Source organism: Muntiacus reevesi, chromosome X (assembly GCF_963930625.1).
Source record: "Muntiacus reevesi chromosome X, mMunRee1.1, whole genome shotgun sequence".
Taxonomy (NCBI): Eukaryota; Metazoa; Chordata; class Mammalia; order Artiodactyla; family Cervidae; genus Muntiacus; species Muntiacus reevesi.
In genome coordinates, this window is record NC_089271.1 from 143217365 (window position 1) to 143241141 (window position 23777).

The following is a 23777-nucleotide window of genomic DNA, read 5'->3' on the forward strand; positions in this document are numbered from 1 at the left end:
ACTTCTGACTGTGGTTCTAACATGTATCTAAAAGACGTGGCTTCCCTGATAGCTCCGTTGGTAAAGAATCTGCCTGCAGTGCAGGAGACCCCTGTTCGATTCCTTGGTCAGGAAGATCCGCTGGAGAAGGGATAGGCTACCCACTCCAGTATTCTTGGGCTTCCCTGTGGCTCAGCTGGTAAAGAATCTGCCTGCAATGCGGGAGACCTGGATTCAATCCCTGGGTTGGAAAGATCCCTTGGAGAAGGGAAAGGCTACCCTACCCACTCCAGTATTCTGGCTTAGAGAATTCCATGGACTATATAGTCCATGGGGTTGCAAAGAGTCGGACGTGACTGAGTGACTTATACTTTCACTTTTTCACTGACTGTGGTTCTAATGTGTCTAAAAGATGTGACATTGTTGAGCAGACATGAATTACAAGATCAGAAATAACCTATTCATGCCAGTAATTTTAAGTCTACATTTTTGTTAGGTACTGGATTCTTGAGACCCCTCCACCCCCCAACCCCCTCATTGTTAAAGACCAGCTGTATTAGCTGAAGGAGAATTCTTAAATTTGTCATGCTGACACTTTCCCAGTGCTTATCTACTTTTTTTTGTCCTTTGAAAAAGATGCTATATTTGTTCTCTCTATAATAGCATTTATGCTATCTAATTTGGAGAATTTGAAAGACATGCACAATTATTTACTCTTAATATTAGATGAGTGATGTTCTCCCTCTTAAAGAGAAGGTTTTTGGTTTTAGCATCCTCTTTTATATCTGGAAATTATAATTGCTTCATAATATATTCATCAAAAGTGTGTTGTGAACAAAACACCTAAAAAGGACAAAGCCTGAAAATATGTCTATGTTAAGGAGGAACTTCTAGCTTAATTAAACTAACCTTGTTAAATTGTCAGAAAGACAAATGAGGCATATTTTTCAGCTTGTCATAAATTCTTCTGGGGTGAATTTGTGAAATTACCTCATGATAAGATCTCTGTGCCCATGAATAACATCTAGAAATCTCCAAGCCTTTTATGTACTGTCTGATAGCCTTATGAATTGGGGAGAAGATGCTGTGGGAAATGGAATAGCTATTATTCCACAGTTAATAAATTTGGCAGAGCTAGAAAAATAGCCCAGTTTTCCTTCTAGTGCAATTTTCTAAATGTTTGTCCCTTGGTACCTGCCACTAAACTGACTACAATTATACACAAATACATAGAGCACTTCCTTATGACCTTGCTTTCTAGTAATTCCACCCCATATATGTCTTTTTAGCCATTCATTCTCCACTCATCCCACCTAGTGGATTTGTAATGTAGTGTGTATCGCTTCAGTACCAATAGGATATATGTTTTTTTTTTTTTTTTTTTTTTTTCACTTCTTTTTTTTTTTTTTTTTTTTTTAATATTATTTTATTAGTTGGAGGTCAATCACTTTACAACATTTCAGTGGGTTTTGTCATACATTGACATGAATCAGCCATATAGTTACACGTATTCCCCATCCCGATCCCCCCTCCCACCTCCCTCCCCACCCGACTCCTCAGGGTCCTCCCAGCCCACCAGGCCCGAGCACCTGACTCATGTATCCCACCTGGGCTGGTGGTCCGTTTCACCATAGATAATATACATGCTGTTCTTCCAAAACATCCCACCCTCACGTTCTCCCCCAGAGTTCAAAAGTCTGTTCTGTACTTCTGTGTCTCTTTTTCTGTTTTGCATATAGGGTTATCGCCACCATCTATCTAAATTCCGTATATACAGAGTGAAGTAAGCCAGAAGGATATATGTTTTATTAGAAGTTGCGTACAAGTCTGGTGTGGTGGTCAGTGTAGTATTTGTTCCACCCTTTGCCACCTTCCCAGGGGACAAACACACTAGCAACCTTGGTGTATTTTTCCATTTCATCGTTTATCACTGTGTCAACTGGACAGTTTGGTTGAGCAGCAGAATTCAGCCCGACCACCAAATAGAATTTACCTGGTGTGGACTATGATATAACCCACACTGTTTTTGCTTAGATTCTGACTGTTCTGTGCCAAAGCCACAAAAGGGCATGTTAGAGCTGTATCCATTCACCTGTGTGCTTCAGAAGCACAGTTGTTTGCATATGCCATGTTTTGCTTGGTGGATCAGACAGCAGTAAAGAATCTGCCTGTAATGCAGGAGACCGGGATTTGATCCCTGGGACAAGAATATCCCCTGGAGAAGGGAATGGCTACCCACTCCAGTATTCTTACTTGAAGAATCCCATGGATATAGGAACCTGGCAGGCTACAGTCCATGGGGTCACAAAGAGTTGGACATGACTGAGCAACTAATACACAAGGCCAGGTTTTGGATAACTCTAGTACTTGCCATGGCAGTCTCATCTTTTAGAAATTCTCAGGATAGGAAGTATGTCTTCCTTTTCCACAAGGTATTCTACTGCATATACAAGCAAACACACACAAGATAGGTTGCCTAGTACAGAATTCTGTATTCCTCCACTTAGTTTTAGTGTTTACATCATATATAACTGGTATATTTGTCACAGCTAATGAAACTTACTATTAACTAAAGTGCATAGTTTGTGCATATTTCCTTATTTTTTCTTTAGGGCCCTTTTTCTGTTCCAGAATCCCATCCAGGATACCACATTACATTTAGTTATCATGTCCCTTTGATTCCTTTAGCTGTGACAAGGATTTTTAATGGTTTGGTGACCTCGACAATTTGGAGGTATAGAGGTCAGATATTTTATAGTCCATGTACTTTGAAATATACAAGTCACTTATGAGTGAGATTGAACGCTTTTCTTTTCATATACTTAAGGACATAGTGGAGAAGGAAATGGCAACCCACTCCAGTATTCTTGCCTGGAATATCCCACGGAGAGGAGCCTGGCAGGGTACAGTCCATAGTGCAAGAATTTGACACGACTCAGCAGCTAAACCACCACCACTAAGGATATATGTATTTCCATTTCTAGAAACTAGGAGCCCATTATCTTAACTAGTATGCTCTAGCAATCTCTTGAGTCATCTTAATTATCAATAAAAACATTCATGGGCTTGAATATATGTGGTTGTCTGATTGTCAGGAAGTACGATGTCTTGTAAGCCTCTGTTAGAGGAGAATCATTGGTGCTAGTGATATGGTCACTCTCTGATCACTCTGACTACACTGCAGAGGGTGGACCAGAGATTCGACTGGAAATAGCAAGTAGGCAGGATGTGGGATAAGAAGTCCTTGAAAGCAGAAGCAGTGTTGATAGGGACACATTCAAGGAAAATTAGAAGGGCCAGGATCTGGTGATACTGGATGAGAGAGTTAAGAAGTCAAAGGCGACTCCTAGGTTTATGAGCTGGATATTTTGGGTGTTATATTTAACCTATACGAGAAATCCAATAGAACTATTCGGACAATTTATAATATACCGTTTGCTCAGTACGGGCTTTCGTTTTGTAGTTCCGCAAGACTACAATTCCCAGAGCACCGCGCTCCACCACAATCCCCTTCGAGTCGGCCGCTTAGCGTTCTGGGACTTGAAGTCCGCGGCCTGTTTTACCCAAGTTAGATCAGGGGCCTGTGGAAACATGAAGAGGTAAGGGATTGTCTGAGAACAGACGGCGAAGGGTGCTCTGTTCTACCTTTTGACTTTTCAAATGGCTTTTGTTACTTTGGCTTTGGGGTATGTCACGTTCTGGGGATAGGGTTTCGTGTGAGCGGGAAGACAGAGGAGGAGGGAAAAGGGGAGACGGGCTGGACAGGCCTGTAGGGCGAAGTTCAGGAAGGGCCGCCGCCGCTGCCGGTCCCCGTAGGGATGCCCTCCTGGCAGAGGCACCTAGGCAACGGCGCTGGCCCCGGGACAGATGCTGTGGCTCCTTCCTGTTTCAGACCGACCCACTCAGGTAAAAGGGTCTTGACCGATTGATGAAACCAGTCTGTGCCGTAGAAACCCGGGCCAGATCCTTCCTGTCCCGCCGGACCTCCTCTCCCAGAAATGGGCTCAGGGTGGGCGCGTTTACGTGCAGTGTTTGTGTTTATAGCGGACTTTTTCGGACTGAGAGACCGCGTAGTACTTTCACACCTGAAAGTAAGCAAGTGATACTTTGTTTCTACAAATTTGGAAGCAAAGTACCAAACCCGTATCCATCTATTGTAAGAAAAGAAAGGCACCGCTGCGAGCAGTTCCCCCTATCGGTTCTGCAGGAAATGGCAGCTTTAACGTGGCTGATCTTTGTTGAAAGCCTGCGCTTGCAATCGATTACTGACGGTACACGAAACCTTTCTTAAGGCTCCTTATCAAATTAGTTTTGTATTCATTTTACAAGTAGAATAATCACTGGAATAGGGCGCTGCATTTAAATTCTTACAGGTATGATGCTCTCCTGCACCGTTAGTTTCTGCATCTTTTTAAAAAATGTAGTTTCTGATTTTCCCTGCTTCAAAATGCCTTTTAAAAATTGTTTATAATATCTCTCATACATGCAAAATTATGAATATAATAGAGTCATCCTCACTACAATAGAACATTACCAGTATCAGAAGTCTGCTTGTGTGCTCCTGAGTGTTTCTCTTCCCTCCCCAAGAGGATCACTATCCAGTATTTTGCCTTAATCATTTCTTTGCTTTTTTCTTTTTAAATAGTTTTGCCACATATGAATTTATATCTAAACAAAATGTCGCTAGTGTTATTCCATTTTCAACTCTATATAGACACATATTGTATGAATTTTTCTGGCGCTATTTTCAATCTACATTTCTTTTTGAAATTTATGTGTACTGATGTATTTAGCTATGATTTATTCATTTCAAAGCCACTTCAAATTTAGCAAAAACTTTCAGAATTCTAAATAATGAGGAAATATTAAGATACTTGAAAGGAATTTTTTTAAAACACTGGGCCTATGTATCCTTTAAAATTTCCCAAAGTTGTTATAAGTCTTTCTAGAGTGTGGGAATTTTCCTTATAATTATGAGAGATACATCTAGGTCTCATCATAACCCCAATAGTAAAGGGCTAAGAAAGGTATTTAGTATTTATTTTCCTCATCGAGTTAACTCACTTTGCTTTTTTCTTTTAAAATCTGTTCTTGCACACTTAAATGGTCCTGCTATTTTTTTATGCTCAGAGTTTTTCATTATTTAGCATTACCTAGATATCCACACAGTAGTGCTTAAGCTATAAAATGTATGATCCCCTTCACCTTTGCTTCTATACTCTCTCCTTTGGTGATCTCCTCTCTCACAACTCCAGATCCTGACAATACAGATGACTCAAGATTTCCATGCACAGCCTCAGACTCTCATCTATACAACACTTCTCTCTCTCACTTTCCTTCTAGCCAATATCACCCTCTGTCACCTCAGACTCAGTATGTCTTTGAAGCATTCCTGATACTTCATGCTGGTATTTCAATTGTAATAGTTAGTTGACTCAACATGGCTAAAATGAGAATGACTTCCCTTTCCCAAACCATTTACTCCATCTGGAACTTCCTCTTTAGTTCATTGGTCCCATCGCTCAGTTACACAGCTTGAAATTTGGGGTTATTTTTCACTTCTTCCTTACCCCTATGTTCAAAAGGCATTTCTCATTTAAGCCTTCCTTTCCATTGTCACTATTAGCACTCCACTTTGAACTTTCCTCACCTCACGTTTGATAAATTATATAGTTTCCTAACTAGTTCTTCTGGTTTTATTCTTACTAATCAATAAAGCTTATTATAACCCATTCATTTTCCTAAACCATTGCTTATACCATGTCACTTAACTGCCTAATAAATTGCCTTCTAATACCTGTACATTAAGGTTGAGACCATTTAGTTGGTGTATTTAAGGCCGTTCACAGTCTAACTATCCCTCCAACAGGATCTCCCAAGGTTGCCATACATGTATGCCAGATAAATTTCTTCTTATCCCCCAGAACATACTTCTGTCCCTTCATGCTCTCTCTCCCTCTTCTTTCCTTCATCACACAGAGTCCTTCAAATGCCAGTGTAAGAATTACCTTTCCAAAGTCTTCATTTACTACCTTGCCTCCCAGTTATTTCTTCTGTGAACTCCTACAGATTTGGTATATGCTTCTTTATATCTTTCTTCTCTTCTTTCTTTCTCTCTCCTCCTCTCTGTCACTCTCTCCCTGTGCTTTTCATTCTCCCTCCCTCCCTCTCTCCTGCTCTGCCCTCACCCCCAGGCATCTGCATACAACACATCCATATCTATTACTTTTCCCTAAATAAATTGCAAGCTTCTTAATGAGAGGGACTGTGTCTTGCATATCTTTGACTCCATCAGTACCCTGCAGAGTGCATACATTGTGTATAAACAAGTACTTAGTTAATGTTTGTGGAATGAGTGATAAATGGCAACAAATAGAGAAGTATCTTTGAACAAATGGGATCCCTAATGGTAGATGATACAGCTAAAGAATATATTTTGAGATTCAGTGTCTCTTCTACTTTCCATATATATCCTTGTATCTATTCCAGGGTAAATAGCTGTGTCAAGAGTGATGAGCATGTCCTGGAGGAGCTGGAAACAGAAGGGGAGAGGCAGCTGAAAAGCCTCCTTCAGCATCAACTTGATACCTCTGTCTCCATTGAGGAGTAGGTATTGATTTTGCAAAAAGAGTATCATAGACCCTCAGCTCCAGGTGACAGATACCTCTTCAAGTCTGGGTGGAAGATTCCTCTCTCACCCCCCTTTCCTTGGCAGATTTCTACTGATTAGTCAGGGTTTTACTACTGTGTCTCTTCTAGGAAGGCTTCCATATCCCACTCTGGGCTGAGTACCATTCCTGTGTCTTCCTTTAACATTCGTAGTACTTATAATCCAGTAGTGTTATTGCCTGGTTACTTGCCTCTCTTCTACAGCTCCTTGTGCAAAGCAGAAACTGTTTTTTTTACTGTTAAGTCCCCATTACCTGGCACAGTGTCTGATGCATAGTAAGTGCTCAGTAAATAAATATTTGATTCAGTCATTTGTTAGTCCTGGACTACTGGTGGAATTCCATTATCATTGTAGTAGTTCTTTAACCTAGAAATAGGATGTAAGAGAGAAATTGCTCCTGAGTTTCATTGTGCCTTCTAATGGCAAGCCACATTTCTGTGCATTGTGGTAACTTGAAGATGTTCTTACTCTCTTCCTGCTTGTTTTGCAGATGTGTATCTAAGAAAGAGAGCTTTGCTCCTGGTACTATGTATAAGCCCTTTGGGAAGGAAGCAGCTGGGACAATGACTTTGTCCCAGTTCCAGACACTGCATGAGAAGGACCAGGAGACTGCTTCTCTCAGGGAACTGGGGCTTAATGAAACAGAAATCTTGATTTGGAAGAGCCATGTTTCAGGTGAAAAGGTAAGTGGGGCAATTTTTTTTCTGGAGAATAAAATGGACAATTTCTTCATTTGATACTGAGAACCTTTTCATTTTGAGTTCTCACAACACTGAGCTTTGTGTCTAAATCTTTAGTTTTTAAGGTAAGGACGTTGGTAAAAGAGAAGCTGCTCCTTGACTTGGTTTTTTTTTTTAAACAAATGGGATTTTATTTTTTTAATTTTATTTATTTTTGGCTGTACCATGTGGCTTATGGGATCTTAGTTCCCCAACCAGGGATTGAACCTGTACCCTCAGTAGTAAAAGCACAGAGTCCTAACCACTGGACCACCAGGGAATCCCTGCTCCTTGACTTCCTAGCTGATGTATATATAAATGACCATTTTGGGGCCCTGATCATTTTCTTTCTTGTTTAAGGCATCAGATTGTCACTTTCAGGGTGGGTTCTCTGTGATATATGCCGTCTCATTTCTCCAATTTCAGAGGACGAGACTTAGGGCAACCCCTGAAGCAATACAGAACCGTCTTCAAGATATTGAGGAAAGAATCTCTGAGCGTCAGCGCATCCTTTGCCTGCCACAGAGATTTGCAAAGAGCAAACAGCTGACCCGGCGAGAAATGGAAATAGAAAATTCTTTATTTCAGGGAGCTGATCGTCACTCTTTCCTCAAGGCTCTTTATTACCAAGGTATGTGATCACCGCTGACTTAATACACTCTTTCACTGGCAGAAAGATTTAACATCAGGACCTTAACTATGAAGAGTTAGTGGAGGGAGTGGGGGAAAGATGAACTATCACTACTCTTGAGGAATGTATATATAGTCCTATGAGAAAGACAAATATGTACCTAGTTAGTTGCAGTACACCCTGGAAATTGCTATTGTAGAGGTGTGAATAAAATGCTGAGGGGACCTAAGACATAGAGCGTCTAAGTCTAGTTGGGGGAGTCAGGGAGTTTATATTTGTACTTGTACCAAGTCTTGATGGGTCAACAGGCATTTGTCAGTAAATAGTGGGAAGAGGGCATTATAGATAGTAGGTGAGTAGGAACAAGATTGTGAAAGAACCTGATGTGTCTAGGGAACAGTGAAAAGTTCACTGTGGCAGGATGTGTAGAACATGGTGAGGACTGGCAGAAGATGACACTGGAAAAGGTAGGTGAGGCTAGATTGTGAAGGGTCCTGAGGTGGAACTATAAATTAGCACAAAATATACAGATAAATGTGTGTCTTAGCCAGAAAGAGTGGATTTAACAGAGAAGTTTTGCTAGGCACTGTGGAAGGTGTGCAGAAGTTTAAGAAATGACTTCTTGACTTTGTGCCAGTTGGAATCTAGTTGGAGAGAGAAGTGCACAGCATTTAGTAACAAGGCTAAATACAGTTGTTAAGTGCTGTAGGAGTTCAGAGAAGGGAAAGGTCACTGTGCATTGATGTGACTAAAGATGGCCTCTCAGAGGAGATAAGATTTAAATATTCTTTTAACACTACCAAGTCTTCAGAAAGGAGAAGGGAGGGTCATTTCACTTGTAGCAGATGTCATGAATTAAGCCATGTTTGGAGATATTGTGAGAGACAAAGTTAAAAAGATAGCTAAAATTTTTGAACTTTATTTGGCAAGTAGTATAGACCTACATGGAGTTAGTTATTCAGTTAGTCATTTTGGGTATAGTTAAGGTTTTTGAACCAGGAGTAACATGATAAAAGCAGTATCTGAGCTTGATGAATCTGGCGGCCAGTAAATCAAATACATGAGCAGGAGAACTGGAAGCAGGGAAAACAGTTGAGGAGTAATCACAGTCATTTCTTCAGGAAGAGCTGCACTAGGATGATGGCAAAGAAACTGGAAAGAGAAGTAGGTATGGTTATAAGAGACATTACAAAAGAACAATTGGTAAAACTTGTTGACTGAGAATGAAGGTCAGTAGAGAGGCCTGTGTCAAAGATAACCCAGGTGTTTTGAGGCTGTGTGACTTAACAGTTGGCAACATTAAGAAAACCTTTATGGGGAAATTTTTTGAGGAAAGATGATGAGTTTGATTTTAAACAGGTTATATTTATGAGACTGCAGGATCATCCAGTGCAGATACTGAGGAGGCTGTTGGAAATGTAGCAGTGTAGCTCCAGGGAGAGGGCAGAACTAGATTCATAGAATCAGGATTCCTCTATGCTTAGACAATAAAGTCAATAGAATGAGTGAATGGTTTGTTAGAGACAGAGAGACCATAGACATGCAAGAGCAGTGGTGAAGGAAGGAATGAAGAAACAGTTTTTGTGGAGAGACATTATAGCTTGCTGATCAAGAACCTGGGCTGTGGAGACAGATTGCTGGGAACATCCTGGCTCCCCCACTTACTATCTAAAGATGTGGGGCAAGTTACAATACTGAGCTTGATTTCCTTCAAGAGAATATTAATAGTAGCTATGGTGTAGGGTTGTTAGGATTAAGAGAGGTAATACATGTAAATCACTTAAAGCAGTACCTGGTATTTGGGGTGGGTGGGTAGTGTATGAATCTGTTCTGTTTCCTATCTTTGAAACTCCTTGCTTTACACCTTCACAGCATACCACAAAAAGACAAGTGCAGACAAGTACATGACCTCAATGAAGAGGAAGATAAAATTAGGCACAAAAGGCAAGTCGAGAGTTTTCTTACAGTGTTAGATTTAGGAATGTAACCTAGGGTCCCAGACTTCTAAGTTGAGTTCTTATTTAATTTCATATTCAGTATATGAAAATGTTTATAGGACATGATCCACAGGGAACATATTATCCTGATACAGAATATTAAAGAGAGGGGTTAGAAGTTTAAAGCTTTAACATTTAGTGTTGTTGATTTTTTTCTCTATACCTTTTAAGTTATTGTACCAGACATAAAATGACCTTAATGTCTTTTTGATCCTATTTCATAATCCTGAATATTTTTAATCAGTAAAGTATAACTGTTGATGATGATGATATAGTAGCTAATATTTTACTTTATTTTTGAAATGAACTTACAATAAAATTGCCTGTTTATTTGGGGGGAGGTGTGTGTACAATTCTGTGAATTGTAAATCATGTTAATCACATAGATTCATGTAACCACCACCACAATCAGGATAGAGAACAGCTCCATCACCCTCAAACTCCTTCATACTATCCATTGAAGTCACTCCCAATTCCACCCGTAATCTCTGGCAATCAATCACTGATCTATTCTCCATCACTGTGATTTTGTCTTTTAGAGAATGTCATACAAATAGAATCATACGAAATGTAATCTTTTGAGAGTGACTTCTTTCATGCAGTGTAGTGCCTTTGAGATTCATCCAAGTTGTATGTATCAATAGTTCATTTTTGCTGAGTAGCATTCTATTGTATGAATGTTTCAAAGTTTGTCTATTCACTCACCCATTCAGGTGCATTTGGGCTGTTTCCAGGTTATGGTGATTATGAATAATACTGATATGAATATTCTTGTACAGGCTTTTGTGTGAACATAAAATTTTTATTTCTCTAAGGTAAATATCTAGGAGTGGGATTACTGGGTCATATGGTAAGTGTTTGTTTAACTTTATAAGAAACTGCCAAACCATTTTCAAGAGTGGCTGAACCATGTTGCATTTTCACCAGCAATGTATGACAGTTCCAATTGCTCTACATCTTTGTCAGCATTTGGTATTGTTGGTATTTATTTTAGTTATTCTAATAGCTGTGAAGTGGTATCTCATTGTAGTTTTAATTTGCATTTCCTTAATGGCTAATGATATTAAACATCTTTTCATATGCTTATGTGCCATCCTTATATCCTATTTGCTGAAGTGTCTGTTCAAATCTTTTGCTGTTTTTCATTGAGTTGTTTATTTTTTCCTGTTGACTTTTGAGAGTTCTTTATATAGTCAAAACACAATTCTCTGTTGGATATATGATTTACAAACATTTTATCCCAGTGTGCAGCTTGTCTTTTCATTCTCTTAACAGTGTCTTCTGCAGAGCAAGCTCTCTTTTATTGTGGTAAAATATACCTAACATAAAATTGACCATTCTAACTATTTTTTTAAGTGTACAGTTCTGTGGCATTAAGTATATTCACATTGTTCAGCCATCATCGCCATCCATCTCCAGAACTTGTTCATCTTCCCAAACTGAAACTCTGTACCCATTAAACACTAACTCCCCATTCTCCCCTTGCCTTATCTTCTACCAACCATCATTCTGCTCTCTCTCTATTAATTTGAATATTCTAGGTACCTCATGTAAACAGAGTCATACAGTTTTTGTCTTTTTGTGTCTGGCTTATTTCACTTAGCATCCATATTGTAGCATGTATCAGGATTTCTTCCCTTTTTAAGGCTAAATAACATTTTATTGTATGTATCTACTACATTTTGTTAATCTATTCATCTGTCAATAGACACTTATGTAGTTTCTGTCTTTTGGCTATTGTGAATAATGCTGCTATGAACATGGATGTACAACAGTCTGTTCCAGTCCCTGCTTTCATTCTTTTGAATTTGTTAAGTGGGATTGCTGGATTATATGGTAATTCTATGTTTAATCTTTTGAGGAACCACCATACTGTTTGCCATAGAGACTATACTGTTTTAAATTCATGCCAGCAATGTACAAAGATGTCTTTTGTCCGTTTTTAAATGGGTTGTTTGTTGTTAAGTTGCAGGAGTTCTTTATGTATTCTGGATATTACTCCCTGTTCAGATATATGATTTGCAAATATTTTCTCCTATTCTATGGATTGCCTTCTTATTCTGTCAATAATATCCTTTGATGCACAAAAGTTTTTATTTTTTATAAAGTCAAGTTTGTCTATTTTTTGTTCCCTGTGCTTTTGTTGTTATATCCAGTAAATCTTGCCAAGTCTAATGTCATAAACCATTTTTCCTATGTTATCTTCAAAAAGTTTTATAGATTTGGCTCTTATGTTTAGGTCTTTGATCCATTTTGAGTTAACTTCATATATAAGGGGTCCAACCTCATTTTTTGCATGTTTGATATCCAGCTTTTCCGGTACTACTTGTTGAAATGACTACCTTTCCTCATTGAAGGATCCTGGCACACTCTCTGAAAATCATTTGAGTGTAAATGAAAGAGTATATTTCCAGACTCTCCATTCTATTCCATTGGTATATATGTCTGTCTTTATGTTAGTACCACACTTTTTAAACTACTGTAGATTTGTAGTAAACTTTGAAATCAGGAAATATGAGACCTCCAACTTTGCTCTTCTTTTTCAAAATTGTTTTCATTGTTTGAGTCCCTTGAGATTCCATATGAATTTTAGGATAGATTTTTCAATTTCCTTTTTTTCTGGCCTTGCCACATGGTTTGTGGGATCTTAGTTCCCTTACCAGGGATCGAATCCAGGCCCACAACAGCGAAAGCACCAAGTCTTTAACCACTGGACTGCCAGGGAATTCCCAGGTTTTTCTATTTCTGCAAAAAGCATCATTGAGATTTTGATAGTATTGCTTTGAATTTGTATATCACTTTGGGTGGTACTAACAATTCTAAATCTTCAATCCATGAACACAGAATGTCTTTGTATTTATTCATGTCTTTCAGCAAAATTTGGTAGTTTTCAGTGTGCAAATTTTTTGCTTCAGAGCAAATATTTTAAATTTTGATACAATCCAGTTTATCCATTTTTTCTTTTATGGATTGTGCTTTTTTATGTCTAAAAACTAACACTAGATTTTGTGAAAAAGGATTTATTCCTTTATTTTCTTCTAGCAGTTTTATAATTGTATATCTTACATTTAAGTCTATGATCCACTTTGACTTAATGTTTATATAAGGTGTGAGGTTTATGTTAAGGTACACTTTTTTGCTTGTGAATATCCGATTATCCAGTACTAATTTTTGAAAAGAGTATTTCTCCATTTACTTGCCTTTGCATTTTTGTCAGAAATCTATTGGGTATATATTTGTCTTAATAATTAACATCATAGTTAATGGTGAAAGATTGGAATCATTCTTCCAATACCAAGAATAAGACAAGGATGTCCACTCTCTCCACTTCTGTTTACAGTGAAATGAAATTAGAAATCAATAATAGATGGACATTTAGGAAATTTACAAATATGTGGAAATTATTTAACACTCTACCAAACAACCAAGGATCAAAAAAAAGTTGCAAGGGACATTAGAAAATACTTTGAGATGAATGAAAACAAAATATACCAAAACTTCAGGAATGCAGTAGAAGAGGTACTCAAGGGGCTATTTAAAGCTGTAAATGCCCGTATTAATAAATAGGAAAAACCTCAAATTTATAACCAAAACTTCCATCTCAAGAAACTACAAAAATTTGTCCAAACCCATTGGATATATGATACCAAGAGTAAATGGTAAACTGTAGACTTGGAGTAATTATGATACGTCAGTGTAGGCTCATCATTCGTAACAAATGTCCCACTCTGGTAGGAGGTAATGAGGGAGACTGAACATGTGTGGGGTCAGGGGAATAGGTGGGAAATCTCTGCAACTTCCCCTCAATTTTGCTGTGAAGCTACAGCTACTCTAAAAAAATTGAAGTTTAATGAAAAAAGCTACAAAAAGAAGGCAAATAAACCCAAATCTAGCTTAAGGAAAGAAATAAAGATTAGCAAAAATAAATGAAAAATTAAAAAAAAAAAAATAGAGAAAATCAAGAAAACCAAAAGTTGGCTCAATGGAAAGAGCAATAGAATTCACAGTCCTTTAGCTAGACTTACCAAGGAAAAAAAGGAGACTCAAATTTCTTGTACTCTGCTTTATTTTCTTTTTTGCATCAAGTATCTTTTTCTATCCTTTTACTTTCAACTTTTTAAAAAACCAAAGTGTCTCTTATAGACAGCAAATAGTTATTTAGATCATGTTTTTTTTTAATCCCTTCTTCCAATTATGTAGAGTGTTAATTTATATTTAATGTATTTAAGTGGAGTCTGTTGATAAGGTAGGTTCTACATCTGCCATTTTGCTATTTATTTTTGATGTCTGGTATCTTTTTGTTCCTCTATTACTCCATTTATTCCTTCATGTTAAATAAGCTTTTACAGTGTGTCATCTTAATTAACTTGTTGCTTCTTTTACTATTTTCATTACTCTTTTAGTAATTTGCCCTGGGGATTATAATTAACACCTTAGCTTGAACAATTTTGTTTGTATTAGTGCCAACTTAATTTTAATAATGTTCAAAAGCTTCATTCTTATTTGCCTATGTTCTGTCCTTGCTCCTTTGTACTATTATTGTCATACAAATGACATATTTCTAGATTTTAAGCCTATCAACAGAGTTTTATAATTATTGCTCTATGTGGTTATCTTTTATCTTTTAAGTCAGATGGAACAACAACAAAAAAAAAGTACAGGGATAAAAACATTTATACTGTTTTTAATGTTTACCTATGTAGTCAACTTTACTAGTGTCCTTTCTTTGGGTAAATTTGAGTTACTATTTAGTGTCCATTTATTTCAGTCTAAAAGACTCCCTATAGTTTTTCTTATAGGGCAGATCATCTTGTAGTGAACTTTGTTTATCTTGGGATGTTTTATTTTTTTTTTTTTTTTTTTTTTTTTTTTTTTTTAATTTTATTTTATTAGTTGGAGGCCAATTGCTTCACAACATTTCAGTGGGTTTTGTCATACATTGACACGAATCAGCCATTGAGTTACACGTATTCCCCATCCCGATCCCCCCTCCCACCTCCCTCTCCACCCGACTCCTCTGGGTCCTCCCAGTGCACCAGGCCCGAGCACTCGTCTCATGCATCTCTTGGGATGTTTTAATTTCTCCTTTAGTTTTACATTATAGTTTTTTGCTGGACGTTGAATTTTTGGTTGGCAATCTTCTTCTTTTAGCAGATCAAATGTATCATCTCAACTGCCTTTTGGCCCCTTGTAATTTCTATTGAGAAGTCAGCTATTAATCTCAGAACCCCTTGTCTATCATGAGCCTCTTCTTACTGCTTTCAAGATCTGTTCTTTATTTTCTACATTTGACAGTTTGACTACTTGTCTAAGTGTCTTTTTGGACAGACTCCACAAAGGTATCTTTCGAATTCATCCTACTTGGAGTCCGTTGAAGTTCCATGATGTATGGATTAGTGTTTTTCATCAATTTGGGGAAACTCTCGACCATTAACTCTTCAAATATTCTTTTTGTTTCTTCTTCTTCTGAGAGTCCATTATGCGTGTGTTGGTAGGCTTACTTGTCTCCCATAGGTTCCCAAGGCTCTGTTGTCTTTTTCATCATTCTTTTTTCTTTCTGCTCGTCAAATTTAGTAAGCTTCCTCAGATGATGTAGTTGACATATCTTCAGGTTTGCTGATTCTTCTGTCAATTTACATCTCCTGTTGAGCCCCTCTAGTATATTTTTCATCTCAGTTATTATACTGCTTGAAAATTTCTATTTGATTCTTTATGATAATTTCTACCTTTATTTTTATTCTCTATTTGGTAAGATATTCTGAAACATTCTTTAGTTCTTTTATGCATGATTTCCTTTGTTTGAATAACGTATGATAACGATTTAAAGTTTTTTTCTGAGAAGCCCAATGTGCTTCCTCAGGAGAGTTTCTATCAACTGTTTCTTTTTTCCTGTGTATGGATCATACTTTCTTGGTTTTAAGGTGGGGAGTGTTTTGTTTTGCTTTTTTTCAATGCCTTTGTCATCTCAGGCTGCTATAAGAAAGTACCAAACTGGGTGACTTGTAAACAACAGAGATGTATTTCTCACATTTCTAGAGGCTGGAAATCTAGGATCAGGGTTCCAGCATGGTACAGTTTCAATAATAACCCTCTTATGGATTTCAGACTGCTGAATTCTTACTGGATCCTCACCTGGTAGAGAGCAGAGAGAGGAAGCAAGCTCTCTGATGACTCTTTTTTTTTTTCTGATGACTCTTATAAGGGCATTAATCACATACATGAGGGCTCCACTCTTAGGACCTTATCTAATCCTAATTAGTACTCAAGCATCCCTACTTCCTATTACTATCATATTGAAGGGTGGGGATTCAACATATGAATTCATGGGGGGCACAAATATTCAGTCCCTTACAGTCTTATAATTTTATTGTTGAAAATTAGACATTTAAAATAATATTATGTGACAACTCTGAAAAGTCAATCAACCCCTCCCCACCCAGGGTTTGTTGGTTGCTGTTTGTTTGTTTAGTGATGTTCCTGGACCAGTTCTGTCAATTTTTAATTCTTTGTCATTTAAAGTCACTGAAGTCTCTGTCCAGTTAGTATAGTGAGACACTAATGATTGGTGAGAGTTTTTCTTAAATGTCTTGAATCAAAAAGTATATAAGCCTTTATCAAGGGGCTGTGTGTATGTGTGTGTGTGTGCACTCTTTCAGTGCTCAAGGAAGCAGTTTGCAACTCTGTCTTAGACTTCACTTCCTGCTTATGCTAAGCCTCAAGATCAGTTAGAAGTGAGAGATTAGTGACTTTTGAGGCCCTCACTTTCCTTGGCATACACTTACACATGCACATGTATCTCATTGTGACTTTGATTTGCATTTCCCTGATGATTAGTGATGGTGAGCACCTTTTCATATACCTATACAAATGTTGACCATTTGTATATCTGCTGTGGAGAAATGTCTATTCAAATATTTGGTCCATTTTTAAATCAGGTTTTATTTTTATGCCATTGAGTTGTAGGTATTTCCTATATGTTTTGGATATTAACCCCTTAACAGATATGTAGTTTGCAAATACAGATGACTCTTGAACAACATAGGGGTTGGGGATGCTGATGCTCCAAGCAGTCAAAAATCCATGTATAACTTTATAATCAGCATTCTATATCCATGGTTTCACATCTATAGATTAAATCAACCCCAGATCTTGTAGTACTATAGTGTATATATTTACTGCAAAAAAAAAAAAAAACTGCATTAAGTAGACCTGTACAGTTCAAACTGGTGTTGTTCAAGAGTCTACTGTATATTCTCCCATTCTATAAGTTTCCTTTTTACTCTATTCTTTCTTTTACTATGATAAAGCTTTTTAGTTTAATGTAGTCCCACTTCTCTATTTTTGCTTTCATTACCTGTGTTTTGGAGGTTATAGCCAATAATATTGCCAACACTAATGTCAAGAGGCTTTCTCCCTGTGTTTTCAATAAGAGTTTTAGAATTCAGATCTTATGTTTAACTCTTTAATCTGTTTTGAACTGAGCTTTGTGAAAGGCATAAGATAAGGGTACAGTTTCACTTTTTTGCATGTGGATATACACTTTTCCCAGCACCATTTGTTGAAGAGACTATCCTTTCCTGATTATGTATTCCTGGCACCCTTGTCAAAGATCAGTTGACTATACATGTGTAGTTTATTTCTGGGCTCTCTATTCTTTTCCACTGGTTCACATATCTATCTTTAAGCCACTACCTTATTGTTTCAGTTGCTGTAGCTTTGTAATCCATTGTGAAACCAGTAAGTGTGATCCTTATTCCCTGTGTTTCATTTTAAGGTTTGTTTGTTTGTTTGTTTGTTTGTCAGCCTCCTCTTAGCTCTAGCTGGTAATGCCACTCAAGTAGCTGCAGGGTTAAATAAACTCCATTGATTGCTCTTGACATGATCTAGGTATGAACCAAGTCAAAGACTAACCCTCAGAATGTAACTTTTCAGTTCAATTCAGTCACTCAGTCATGTTCAACTCTTTACAACCCCATGGACTGCAGCACACCAGGCTTCCCTGTCCATCACCAACTCCCAGAGCTTGCTCAAATTCATGTCCATCGAGTCGGTGATGCTATCCAACCATCTCATCCTCTGTCGTCCCCTTCTCCACCTGCCTTCAAACTCTCCCAGCATCAGGGTCTTTTCCAGTGAGTCAGTTCTTCACATCAGGTGGTCAAAGTACTGGAGCTTCAGCTTGAGCACCAGTCCTTCCAATGAAGGACTGAAGGACTGAAGGACTGATTTCCTTTAGGATTGACTGGTTTGATCTCCTTGCAATCCAAGGGACTCTCAAGAGTCTTCTCTAACACCACACTTCAAAGGCATCAATTCTTTGGTGCTCAGCTTTCTTTATAGTCTAACTCTCACATCCATACATGACTACTGGGAAAACCATAGCTTTGACTAGATGAACCTTTGTTGGCAAAGTAATGTCTCTACTTTTCAATATGCTGCCTAGGTGTGTCATAGTTTTTCTTCCAAGGAGTAAGCATCTTAATTTCATGGCTGCAGTCACCATCTGCAGTGATTTTGGAACCCAAAAAAGTAAAGTATCTCACTGTTGCCATGGTTTCCCCATCGATTTGCCATGAAGTGATGGGACCAGGTGCCATGATCTTAGTTTTTTGAATGTTGAGTTTCAAGCCAGCTTTTTCACTCTCCTCTTTCACTTTCATCAAGAGGTTCCTCAGTTCCTCTTCACTTTCTGCCTTAAGGGTGGTGTCATCTGCGTATCTGAGGTTATTGATATTTCTCCCGGCAATTCTGATTCCAGCTTGTGATTCATCTAGCCTGGCATTTCTTATGATGTACTCTGCATAAGAAGTTAAATAAGCAGGGTGATAATATATATCCTTGATGTACTCCTTTGCCAATTTGGAACCAGTCCATTGTTCCATGTCCAGTTCTAACTGTTGCTTCTTGACCTGCATACAGATTTCTCAGGAGGCAGGTAAGGTGGTCTGGTATTCCTCTCTTTAAGAATTTTCCACAGTTTGTTGTGATCCACACAGTCAAAGGCCTTGATGTAGTCAATAAAGCAGAAGTAGAAGAAAGTCAAATAGTGACGTTTCTCTGAGGATGGAAGCTCTGGAACTGCTCTGCTTTCTTCAATTTAAGTTAGGCTGATGCTTTTCACAACTATCATAGGAGCTGCTGAAAAACTGGAGAGAGGGAAATGGGATTATGGAAAGTTAAAATGCAACAAATCTTACTATACTTATTGCAACTCAGCTGTTTTTCTTGAATACTGTTCCTCGTATTGTTATAAGCCTTTATTTAATTTCCAGACTTACCAAAAGTTTTATTTTGACAACTTTTCCCGGTGTTCTTTTTGCTTTTATGGAACAGCAGATTTTCAGAGGTCTTTACTCCAACATTCCAGAATTACTTTCCATTTTACTTTTATCCTATTTATATTATATTTGAAAGTGAGTTTCATATTTTGAAAAAAAGCAAGTTTCTTATAGAAGGTAATTGGATCCTTTTTTTTCACTTCCTTATTGAGTTGTCTTTTACATACCATAAAACTCATTTTAAATGTACAATTGAGTGGTTCATAGTAAATTTAAAGAATTGTTCAACCATCACTACAAGTGAATTTTAGAACATTTTCATCACCCCAGAGATTGTTCTCAGTTACTGTTTTTACTCCCAGCCCAGGGAGCCACTAATCTACTGCCTATCCATATGGATTTGCCTATTCCAGACATTTCCTATAAATGGAATCACATGATGTAATCATATCATATACTATATGACCTTCTTTAACTTAACACAGTGTTTTAATTATTTCTAGAACTAGTGTTTTTCCCAGTACTGAGGGATTTCCCAGTTCTGAAGGACTTTGTGTACAAGCCAAGGACATCATCAACAGTCAACCAGGCAGTTAACTCCATTGTAGCCTTCACTCCCTGCCTGTGCAGAAACTCAATATTAGACTAATGTTGTCAGTGGTGAGAGATCAGGGATTTTTCAGGTCTTTCCTGAGCACACACAAAGCTCTGGCCATGTGGACAGCTCTGTGCATGTGCATGGCCTTTTAGATTCTTCAAAATGTGTCAGGGCCCCTAACGATGTTTTATTCCCTAGGATTGCCTTCTAAGCATGTTGGTAACCTATTGTTTGTCTCAACTCCACCACCTCAGATAGCCACAAAATTCAACAAGTGCCTCCGATTGTTTTTGACAGGAGTTCTCAGGCTATTAGCACTGAATGAACTTTGAACCAGGTCAGATAAAGAGAACATTGCTTGTGAGATTTACTAGATAGATCAAGTAATGACAGTTCTCTGGGAATGGGGCTTTGAAGGAACTCCAACTCTGTTTTCCTTCTTTAGTGGTTTTCTCTGTGACATGGGGTTGTTGGTTTTCAAGGTTACTACAGACCTGGGAACATTTCAGGCAAAGATGGGTCCGATAAAGGACAGAAATGGTATGGACCTAACAAAAGCAGAAGATATTAAGAAGAGGTGGCAAGAATACACAGAAGAACTGTACAAAAAAGATCTTCACAACGCAGATAATCACAATGGTGTGATCACTCACCTAGAGCCAGACATCCTAGAATGTGAAGTCCAGTGGGCCTTAGAAAGCATCACTACGGGGACTTCCCTGCTGGCCCAGTGGTTAAAACTCTGAGCTCCCAATGCAGGGGGCCCAGGTTTGATCCCTGGTCAGGGAACTAGATCCCACATGCTGCAACCAAGACCTGGTGCAGCCAAATAAATGAATAAAAAAAGAAAAAAAAAAAGAAAGCATCACTACGAACAAAGCTAGTGGATGTGATGGAATTCCAGTTGAGCTATTTCAAATCCTGAAAGATGATGCTGTGAAAGTGCTGCACTCAATATGCCAGCAAATTTGGAAAAGTCAGCAGTGGCCACAGGACTGGAAAAGGTCAGTTTTCATTCCAGTCCCTAAGAAAGGCAATCCCAAAGAATGCTCAAACTACTGCACAATTCCACTCATCTCACACGCTAGTAAAGTAATGCTCAAAATTCTCCAAGCCAGGCTTCAGCAATACGTGAACCGTGAACTTCCAGATGTTCAAGCTGGTTTTAGAAAAGGCAGAGGAAGCAGAGATCAAATTGCCAATATCCACTGGATCATCGAAAAAGCAAGAGAGTTCCAGAAAAACATCTATTTCTGCTTTATTGACTACGCCAAAGCCTTCGACTGTGTGGATCACAATAAACTGTGGAAAATTCTGAAGGAGATGGGAATACCAGACCACCTGACCTACCTCTTGAGAAACCTGTATGCAGGTCAGGAAGCAACAGTTAGAACTGGACATGGAACAACAGACTAGTTCCAAATAGGAAAAGGAGTATGTCAAGGCTGTATATTGTCACCCTGCTTGTTTAACTTATATGCACAGTACATCATGAGAAACGCCGGGCTGGAAGAAGCACAAGGTGGAATCAAGATTGCCGGGAGAAATATCAATAACCTCAGATATGCAGATGACACCACCCTTGTGGCAGAGAGTAAAGGGGAACTAAAAAGCCTCTTGATGAAAGTGAAAGAGGAGAGTGAAACAGCTGGCTTAAAGCTTAACATTCAGAAAACTAAGATCATGGCATCTGGTCCCATCACCTCATGGGAAATAGATGGGGAGACAGTGGAAACAGTGGCTGACTTTATTTTTTGGGGCTCCAAAATCACTGCAGATGGTGACTGCAGCCATGAAATTAAAAGATGCTTACTCCTTGGAAGGAAAGTTATGACCAACCTAGATAGCATATTAAAAAGCAGACAGATTACTTTGCCAACAAAGGTCCATCTAGTCAAGGCTATGGTTTTTCCAGTGGTCATGTATGGATGTGAGAGTTGGACTGTGGAGAAAGCTGAGTGCCGAAAAATTGATGCTTTTGAACTATGGTGTTGGAGAAGACTCTTGAGAGTCCCTTGGATTGCAAGGAGATCCAACCAGTCCATCCTAAAGGAGATCAGTCCTGGGTGTTCATTGGACAGACTGTTGCTGAAGCTGAAACTCCAATACTTTGGCCACCTCATGCAAAGAGTTGACTCACTGGAAAAGACCGTGATGCTGGGAGGGATTGGGGGCAGGAGGAGAAGGGGACAACAGAGGATGAGATGGCTGGATGGCATCACCGACTTGATGGGCATGAGTTTGAGTAAACTCCGGGAGTTGGTGATGGACAGGGAGGCCTGGTGTGCTGCAATTCATGGGGTCACAAAGAGTCGGACACGACTGAGCGACTGAACTCACTGACTGATTGACAGACCTGGGGAAAAAGGATGAGGAAAAGACAAGTTAAAATGCCATAAAACTTATCATTCTTACTGATATTCAGCTATTTTTCTTCAATAGATGTTTCCCAGATTACTACAAGCCTTTGATTAATTTTCAGAGTTCTGAAAACAAGTTGATTTTGACAGTTTCTGTCAGTGTTCTCTTTTAAGAGATTCTTAACTCTGCCATTTTCACTGAAACCACCTTTTTTAACAGCATTTTCTGAAGCTTAAGCGTTTGTGATTTTGATGAAATCTAATTTTTTTTTATGACTTCTGCTTTTGATCTTGTAACTAAGATTTTGTTCTAACCCAGGGTCATAAAGATTTTCTTCATATGTATTCTTCTAGAAGATATATAGTTTTAGCTCATACATTTAGGTCTGTGAACCATTTTTAATTAATTTCTGAATTACACATAGGGTGTAAGGTTGTGTGTGTGTGTGTGTGTGTGTGTGTGTGTGTGTGTGTGTACATGCTCAGTTGTGTCCTACTCTTTGCGACCCCATGGACTGTAGCTCGCCAGGCTCCTCTGTGCATGGGATTTCTCAGACAAGAATACTAGAGTGGGTTGCCATTTCTTTCTCCAGGGGATCTTCCCAACCCAGGAATCGAACCCACGTCTCCTGCATTGCAGGCAGATTCTTTACCACTGAGTCACATGGGAAGCCTGGTGTAAGGTTAGGGTTACATTAATCTCTTTGCATATGTATGTCCAATAGTCCTGCCACTTTTCATTGAAAAGATGATCCTTTCCAAATTAAACTGTCTTGGTACTTTTTAAAGAAAATCAATTAACCATAAATTTATGGGTTTTTAAACTTTTTGTCCTTATTCCTCTACTTTCTTTACCCTGTTTACTTTTCAGCAGTTTGATTATGATTGTGCTGTGTCTGGGCATGAGTTCTTTGTTATTTCAAATTCTAAATTTCTTACCTATTCCAAATTTTGCTTTGTAGTTTTCACTGTTGTCATGTACTCTATGTAGTCTCTCTAATTTTGTAGCTATATTCAGTGGGAGAAGCAAGGTGAAGTACGCTTACTTGATCTTACCTGGAGAGAGAATTCCTAATGGCTAATAATTTTGAGGGCTTATTTGTGCTAGTCCTTATGCTTAGCATTTTGCACATTAACTCATTTAAACCTTACAGTAGTCCTATAAGATAGTATCTATATTATAGATAATGAAATAGAACTTCTGAAAGAATGAATTTCTCAAGGTCAGTTATTAAATAACCAGGCTAGAACTTAAATCTAGGTCTGCTCTTAATATGAAAGTCTGTGCTCTTGATCATGGCATTTGTATACATGATTTTAAAAGATTTTTTGGTTTTTTTTTAAGTGTGATTTTACTGTATCTTGAGATAACACTGTGTGTATTTATGTTTAAGTAATACATATCCCATTTTCTAACCTTAAATCAGTGGGAAAACAACATATAGTCTCCCTAGAAATATACTTCTTCTGAAATCTTAAACTCCATACTGCTCCATAACCTTTCTTTTATCCTTCTGGCTCTCACAACTCTCTTAACAATTATTG

At 38.2% G+C, this 23777-nt stretch overlaps 1 protein-coding gene across 5 annotated transcripts in view; it reads left to right on the forward strand.

The window, feature by feature from the left end:
* Positions 1 to 3421: 3421 nt before the first annotated feature.
* The window catches only part of RBM41 (RNA binding motif protein 41), a 78859-nt gene continuing 58503 nt past the window's right edge, over positions 3422 to 23777 (forward strand). The window contains exons 1-5 of one of the 5 annotated variants that reach the window (XM_065914768.1): positions 3422 to 3578; positions 6469 to 6585; positions 7140 to 7332; positions 7795 to 7999; positions 9872 to 9943. In XM_065914768.1, coding sequence (XP_065770840.1) covers positions 3571 to 3578; positions 6469 to 6585; positions 7140 to 7332; positions 7795 to 7999; positions 9872 to 9943 — 595 coding nt within the window. In that variant the 5' untranslated portion in view covers positions 3422 to 3570. Of the gene's footprint in view, positions 3579 to 3625; positions 3886 to 6468; positions 6586 to 7139; positions 7333 to 7794; positions 8000 to 9871; positions 9944 to 23777 lie in introns of those variants that run through there. The other 4 variants (XM_065914766.1, XM_065914764.1, XM_065914767.1 and 1 more) reach the window with 4 other exon arrangements.